This window comes from Chrysochloris asiatica, unplaced genomic scaffold (genome assembly GCF_000296735.1).
Source record: "Chrysochloris asiatica unplaced genomic scaffold, ChrAsi1.0 scaffold00615, whole genome shotgun sequence".
Taxonomy (NCBI): domain Eukaryota; kingdom Metazoa; phylum Chordata; class Mammalia; order Afrosoricida; family Chrysochloridae; genus Chrysochloris; species Chrysochloris asiatica.
The window spans coordinates 170,759-179,466 of NW_006409133.1; the positions used below are offsets into that span (position 1 = coordinate 170,759).

Below are 8,708 nucleotides of genomic sequence, written 5' to 3' on the forward strand. Positions count from 1 at the left end.
GACAGCATCAGGAACACTGGAGAAAAAAAATCACTTATTGGTTGTTATAAGGTAAATTCTTTCGTATCTTTTACCTGTGAGTTCTGGTCTTTGAGATCTTCAGCATCTGCCCAGCTGGAAGAATAGACCCACACCAAAGTAGTTTTCAATGAAGGGAAAATAAAAAATGATGAATGACTTTCACCCTGGCCTACATGAAAACCAACTGTGATACTTACTTTAAATGTTTACTCAGACCACATGCTAGGAAAATGAAATCAAAATCTGCAGTGACAGAACCAAGTAATTAATTTTTAATCTTCCCAGATGATTCCAGTATGAAATTAAGGTCGGTGGTGGTTGGTGGTTATGTGCCGTGGAGTCAGTTCCGACTCATAGCGACCCTGTACAGGGTTTCTGAGGCTGTAAATCTTTATGGGAGCAAAAAGCCTCATCTTTCTCCCACGGAACAGCTGGTAGTTTCGAACTGCTGACCTTGCAGTTCGTAGCCCGATTCATAACCACTACGCTACCAGAGCTCCTTGAAATTGAGGTTAGGGAACAGTGAATTTTATTCACCCATAACCTGCATATACAGTTCTGTTAGATGTAAAACTAGAAAATAAATAAAAATAATGGGATCTTGTCTAGATGGGTCTGGGACAAAGAGATGGGGATAAGATTCTTATGATTCAATAGTCAGTGATGACTATCATGACTATTTGTGACTGTCACAACTGTAAAGGTAGAAATTTTGTAACAAAAAGGGAGGCGTAGTTAATCTTACAGTCTAGAAACAGAGGACCCTGGGACCATCAAGGGATAAGAGCACTAGCGGAGAGTGGGATCCTATCCAGAGAAGCAATGACACCAGAGATGGAGTCAGAGATGAGGACATGGAGAGAGACAGCAAGCAGCTGAGGACTCTAGACTCATGGAAAGAGAAAGATTGGGTGCTGGTGGCCATGAGGCAGGCTTGCAGAATATGCCCTTTGATTGTTTAAATTATTATATATTCCTGAGTGTTTCTGTGTATACCAACCCCTCGGGGGGGAGGGGGGAGGAAATCCAGATAAGAAGCAAATACTGTTGAGTGAAGATGCAGGGAGGACATAGTAATCATTGCATGAAATGATGAATGTAAAACCAATGTTCTCCCATGTAAACTATCACTCAATTCACAATTAAAACTTTAAAAAATAATAATAGTGGGAAAGGATGAAGATACTCAGTTCATAAAAGCAAACTTGTGTATTTCACATGAAAGCCTGGGTCACAGATGAGAAATTACAGAAGACACCATAGCTGTAATGGGATTTGATCCTGCAGATTGACTTATCCCAGAATACTTCCACTACCCCATTAGCATTTTGACAAAGAAAGAATTGTTCAGATATGAAAACGTGAGGTTGAAACCTATTATAAGAGCTATACAAATTATGTAATCAAAGAGGCAAGATTTCTGATTACAGATGTCAGATTTTAACATTATTTTCAACCCACACACACAAAAATATGACACAAATGCTGACATTAGATTGCTCTGCTGAGGAGCCTCTGCAGAGCTCTCTTAATGTCCCTGTTTCTCAGACTGTAGATGAAGGGGTTCAGCATGGGGCTCACTACAGTGTACATTACTGAGGCTACTGTACCCTTTCTGGCAGAAGATGAGACAACTAAACTGAGATACACTCCAATACCTGTTCCATAAAATAAGCAAACAACTGACAGGTGAGAACCACAGGTAGTAAAGGCTTTATACCTCCCATTTGAAGATGAGACTCTCAGAATGGAGGAAATGATTCGAGTATAAGAGTAAAGGATCCCGGAGACTGGAACACCACCAAGGACAGCACCAATACAGTATACTAATACGGTACTGGTAGAGGTGTCAGAACAGGCAAAGCTAAAGAGTTGCAGCAGATCACAGAAAAAATTAGCAATTTCTATGCCTTTGCAAAAGGTAAGTTGAGATATCATAAAACAGTGCAACTGGGAGTTCAAAAGACTGATGAGAAAGCATGCCAAAATGAGCAAGCCACAGAGGCGGGGACTCATGATGACCGTGTAGTGTAGGGGGTGACAAATGGCCACAAACCTGTCAAAAGCCATCACAGTGAAGAACAAACTGTCCAGAAATCTGAAAAGATAAAAAAGGGACACTTGTGTCAGGCAGCCTACATAAGTGATGGATTTCTTATGTGTCTGGATGTTCACCAGCATCTTTGGGACTGTGGTGGAGATGAAACCGGTGTCAGCCAAGGACAGGTTGGAGAGGAAGAAGTACATGGGTGTGTGGAGGTGGTGGTCAGAGCTGACAGCCAGGATGATGAACAGGTTCCCAGTCACAGTGATCAGGTACATGGACAGGAACAACCCAAATAGAAGGGACTGCAGTTTTAGATCCTCAGAAAAACCAAGGAGGAGGAATTCTGAGATGCCTGTTAGATTCTGTGGTTCCATGTACCTGTAACAGCATTTGGAAAAAGAAGAGGATTGTTAACAGGAAACCAGTGATGATGACAAGCACCCAGGACAGTGTCTGCATTTTTTAATTCAATAAATTTACAAGTAAAGCATGCAAATTCCTAATAGTTCACATCTGAGGACATTATATACCCTCAGCAATTATACTAAGTTGTAGCAAACAACACTGTTAATTCTCAGAATTCTCTTCTCATGGTTTATTTGTGTGGTATTCACCTGTTTCTGTGCATACCCATTTTAGAGACACTGAGATAAAGAATGCTAGAGTGGCAAAGACATTTCAAGATAGCAAATCCACAAAAGGAACAAAATTTCAGCCCTCTAAACAGAGTCAGAATTGACACCAAGGTACTTAACAACAACAACAACACTATGAGGGAAGTGTACGCAATAAGAAATATACTTTAAAAAAAAAAATTCTTGCAATTACAGGACACTAAGGAGCTCTGGTGGCGTAGTGGTTACAACTCGGGCTGCTAACCTCAGGGTCAGCAGTTTGAAAATATCAGCTGTTCCATGGGAGAAAGATGAGGCTTTTTGCTCCTGTAAATATTACAGCCTCAGAAACCCTGTACAGGATCGCTATGAATCAGAACTGACTCCACGGCACATAACAACAACAACAATGAGCGCTTTGACTCCATACAATAAGCACTGGACTGTGAACCACAGGTCCAGGGTTCTAGCCCACCAGCCACTCTGTGAGAGAAACATGAGGCTTTCTGTCCCTGAAATGATTTTAAGCATAAGAATCGTTGTATCTGGTTGCTATGAATGGGAACCAATTTAACAACATAAAAAAAGGACTTGCAGAGTGACTGTGGGTAAACAGTTAACATACGTGATGCTAACCATAAGGTTGATATTCAGGAGAAAGCCTGGTAATCTACTTTGGAATCCTCAGTCATGGTACACTTCAAGGAGCACAGATGGATTGCATTTGGAAATTTGCTGCAAAAGTGTTAAGTATCAAAAATATCAGTTTGAGAAATAAGGTATGTCTGACCCAAGCCAAGGTGTTTTCAAGGCTTCATATACATTTGAAAGCTGGGCAATGAATCAACAGAAGAATACATGCATTTGAATCATGGTGTTGCAAAACAATATTAAAAGTACCATTGACTGTGAAAAAAAAAAAAAAACAAATCTGTCTAGAAAGAAGTGCAGTCACAATGTTCCTTAGAAGCCAGGATGGAGAGACTTCACCTCTCATACTTTGGACATGTTATCAGGAGGGACCAGTCCCTGGAGATGGACATCATGTTTGGTAAAATGGAGGATCCTTGTAAGGGAGGAAGCTCCCCGCTCTCACCCCAGTGAAATGAATTGTCACAGTAGCAGCAACAATGGGCTTAAATGTGAAGGTGCAAGAGTCCACAGTGTTTGGCTCTGGTGAGCATAGAACAACATAGAATAACATAGAGCAACATAGAATAACATAGAATAACATAGAACAACATAAACTAACATAAAGCAACATAGAATGACATAGAATAACATAGAGCAACATAGAACAACATAGAGCAACATAGAATAACGTAGAGCAACATAGAATAACATCGAGCAACATAGAATAACATAGAGCAACATAGAATAACATAGAACAACATAGAACAACATAGAACAACATAGAATAACATAGAGCAACATAGAACAACATAGAACAACATAGAACAACATAGAACAACATAGAATAACATAGAGCAACATAGAATAACATAGAGCAACATAGAACGGCAACTAACAACAATAACAGCAGGTTTATTGTGGTGAGAAGGAAAAATTCAAGATCTATCCTGAAGTACAATGTTGTCAGAGATAGCATAACATCCATAATTCTATAAGGAAGACCTAATAACACTGGTGGTTCTATAGAATAAGCACTGGACTGCTAACCACAAGGTTAACAATTCAAACCCACCAGCTGCTCTGCAGGAAACAGATGAGGTTTTCTGCTCTAATAAAGATGGCAGCCTAGGAAACCCAATATAGAGTCACTATGAGTCAGAACCAGCTCAACAGTATCTAACAACAACAACAAAAAAGACATGTTAATAGGAGTACTATCCATATATAAATCCAAACATGAAAAAACTGAAAAATTCTACAAACTTCTGCAGCCTGAAATTAAAGTTCAAAGTTAAAATTGAAAATATTAAAAAGACACCCCCAAAATCAAAACTCATTGCCATCAACTTCTATTAATGGTGACCCCATAAGACATAGATGGACTGCCCCATAGTGTTTCTGACACTTCAAATCTTTTCCAGAATGGACAGCCTCATCTTTCTCCCTTGGAGCAGCTTGTGGTTAGCAGTCCAACATTTAACCTACTATGTCATTAGGGCGCCTTAACAAGTCCATGAGGGAAGTGGGGGAAAGGCAGTAATGAAGACATGGGCTGAGTTCCAATCTGTAAGAGAAACATAAGGTCCCCTTCTATATCCTCCTTCTCATTGTTAAAAGGTAGACAGCTTTCCACTGTGGTCTAGCAAAATTCCTGGTCTAGCAGGATGGGTAGCAGGGTAAAATATGGTCAAGTGCCCTGTGCCTAGAGTCACAGTTCTTCATTTAAACCAGGCTTCAATTTTCTCCTGGCTCATGACCTGTTACAAGTTATAAAAACAGACAGTGCTTATTTTCTCTTTTGTAGAATGCCAATAATGTGTGTTACTGTTTTATGGTTGGTGTTATTCCAAAAAAGAAAGAAAAGTTGCATAGAAAACTTAGCTCTGATCCTAGCCCCTGGGTAACCTCCAATAAATGTTCAGGATACTGTGCTTACTGTCATCATTCTCATCACTTTCATCATCATCATTTACAAGATCATTTGGAAGTATTTAGGGGACAGATGGGAGGGACTTATACCATGCTGTAGTAGAGAAGTCTCTATAGGAGCTAAAACCAATGTAGAAGAAATTTAAAATCTGAATAAGCTTTCTTGGGCCCCTATCAGAACCAAAAGAGAAACTTCACAGCCCTCTGAGATGAAACTTAGCATTTCAGAAGTGACCATCTGACCTTCTCAAATGTACTGCTTGTAATGATGAGGAGCAAACAAAGCTCCCAATCCCTTTATACACTCTCCCCTACAGAACTCACTGGATTGTGGTGGGTCTTTGCTGGGGTATGACCAAGGAGGACAGGTCCACCATTCCTCTCCTGCCTGTAGATGATAAGGGCTAAGGCACCTTCCTCAGTACTGGCAAGAAGAGAAATTCAGGCATGAGCTTGGGCATGAGCATGGTTTATAATCACTCTAGTGGAAAGACCTGGCTATGGAGCTCCCTGGAATGTGACAGGACAACTGAAAACCTGGAGGACACAGGCAAGTTATTTGCAGTCACTTTGAGTGCTAAATGCCCAGAGGTCACAATTAGTCAAATTGGTTCCAAGTCATTCCAATCTCTGAAGGCCTGTTAATATTAAGGAAACTGGAAGAGGAGAAAGTGAATGTCCTTGGTAACTGGGTCCACATATTTTAAGGAGAAAGCAAACATGTATTCCTCACTCCTAACTTCTGAACTGTGTGGATCTTGACATAAAAATAAGACACTTTTTTTAAATATGCAAAATCAACATGTAATTTAACATCCTCAAACCAATTGAATGAATCACGTTATTTAGGGAGGATTAAGCATTCTATGGAGTCCTGGTGTGGCGCTCTAGGATAAACACTAGACCTCAAAGTTGGTTTAAGCTTCAAGGTGGTGGTTCAAATCTACCAGTCACTCCTAAAAACACTATACAGGGTTACTATGAGTCAGAAGCAACTCAACAGCACTTAACAACAACAAGCATTCTATAGGAGTTCTGGTGTGGTCCTATGGTTCAAACAGACCAGCTGCTTCTTAGAATCTCTGTTCAGGTACACTATGAGTTAGAATTGACTCAATAGCACTTAACAACAATAACAATCATGCTATAGGAGTCCTGGTATCACCTTGGTTAAATGCTCAGCTGATAACTGAAAGGTTAGTGATACAAACACAACAGCTGCTCCATGGGAGAAAGATATGGCAGTAGGCTACCTTAAAGATTTACAGTCTTGGAAACTTAATGGGGTTATGTTTTCTGTAAAGAGACTTTATGATTGTTTTTGTTGTTAAGTACCATGGAGTTGGTTCTGACTCACAATGACCCTGCACCGGGTTTTCAAGGCTGCAGATCTTTATGGGAGCAGAAAGCCTCATCCTTCTCCCACAGAACAGCCGGTAGTTTTGAACTGCTGACCTTGAGGTTAGCAGCCCAATTCGTAACCACTACGCTACCAGAGCTGGTTTAATGCTTTAGAAATAAATGAAAAGTAGGCATTTGTAACCCACTCAGTCTCTCCTCATGAAAAAGACCTGACAATTTGCTCCCATAAAGATTGTTGCTGTTGCTGTCATTGTTAGGCAACTTTAAGTTGATTCCGATTCATAGTGACCATATACACAACAGAAGAAAACACTGCCCAGTCATGCACAGTCCTCATAATTGTTGTTAAGCTTCTGTGAGTTTCAAAGAAGTCTCCATTTGAAATTTTGAACAGAGCTGCAGTCATCTCAAGGCTGGACTGGAATAGAATCATATTCAACCTTACTCAGGTAAGAATTGGCAGGATTCTGTTCCTCCAAGGCTATTTGCCAAAGGCATGTGTCTTCTTCTTGCCACATGGGCCACCCCATCATATAGCCAGCAACATGGAAGCTGGCATTCATCAGAATATTCTGTATTCTGCCAAGAAGGCAGAAGAGGACTGACAAGATGAAAGCCATATCCTTTTTACAAACTGATGTTTGACATGATTTCTAAAACCAATATTTAGCAAATTTATGGATTTCCAGAAGAATGAACAAATCTGTCTTGAAAAAACTACAAGAATTCTCCTTACAAACAAGGATGGTGAGACTTTATATCATATACTTTGGACATGTTATAAGAAGGAACCAATCCCTGGAAAAGGACATCACATTTTGTAGAGTAGAGACTCAGCAAAAAAGAAGGCCTCAATGAGATGCATTGACACAGTGACTGCAATGGTCTCAAACTTTAGAATAATTATGAGGCTGGCTCAGGACTGGACCATTGTGATGTACATAGGGATACTATGAGTTACAACCAAGTCTACCTCACCTAATAACATTTGTTGGAAACAAGTAACTGAGTATAATACACACTCAAAGGGTATGGTTAGCCACAAGAGCAGAATACAGGAGGAAAGAGTTGTTGAAAGAATCTTATGAGCTTCACATTATAGGAGATTTGCTATCCAAGATGATGGATGGTTTTCAGCACAAGTAGATTCTAGAGAGGGTCCCTTTTCTTTCTAGCATAGTCGCAACCCATTATCTCACCATGATCTCAACAAATGTTCCCTGGAGAAAAATAGGCACATAGTAGAATTTTTACAAACCCTACTACGCTGTCCCTAACATTTGGTTTCTCTAACACCAGCAGAGTACTTCCACTGATAATTTTCTATTTGTTGAAATTGTCACAGCTATTCCATAGACAATTTCAACAAATATCTCCAGTAGTATCTGATATCTGCTCAAATAGGTAGAGCCCACCTTACTCTTGAGTGAATTGTATTTCTATTTCTCTGTGTTTGGAAGTCTTGAAGTCTTAATAAAATATGTCTTTGGGATATCTGGGATTTTTCTATGTGTAAAAGTGGGTATATGAGAATGATAATCTACTACAACCCTCTATAACTTACTCTTTAAGCCCTTCTGGTTGAGAGATATCTTTGCTGAGGAACTTGGAAAGTGGTTGTCCCTATAACTGCTGCGAAGAAAAACATACACCATATTAAAATTTGATATGGAAGAATATGAGGGTACTTCAAAAATTCATGTAAAAATGGTATCAAAAGATAATGGAATTTTTAAACAAACTTTTGAAGTCCTCTTGTATATGTTATTTACACCAATATACACAAATGACAGGAAGTAACTGGGATGAGACCAAATGCTCAAATAGCAAGCATTGAGAGTAAGAGGGAAAGTCTCAGTTTTGAGTCATTTGAGAATTTTTTGTGCAATAGCAAAATTGTAAAGTTAAACTGAAGTCATTTCATAGAGGGCAGAGGTCATCAGAGATCAGGTTACTGAAACACTGCATTCAGAGTGCATGGCATATAACCAAAGACAGTTATGATGATTTTATAAAACATGCTTTTCCCCAAAAGAACAGAACCTTCTTGCATTTCATTTTTACAGATTCACTTTTTGTTTGGTTGTTTAATTGTGGTTTGG

The 8,708-nt window shown here is 39.5% G+C and overlaps 1 protein-coding gene across 1 annotated transcript; it reads right to left on the minus strand.

Moving 5' to 3' along the window:
• Positions 1–1,512: 1,512 nt before the first annotated feature.
• On the minus strand, positions 1,513–2,442 carry LOC102822699 (olfactory receptor 18-like). The gene has a single exon (XM_006877821.1). It carries the CDS (start codon positions 2,440–2,442, stop codon positions 1,513–1,515), a length of 930 nt encoding a protein of 309 aa, XP_006877883.1.
• Between the last annotated feature and the right edge of the window lie 6,266 nt (positions 2,443–8,708).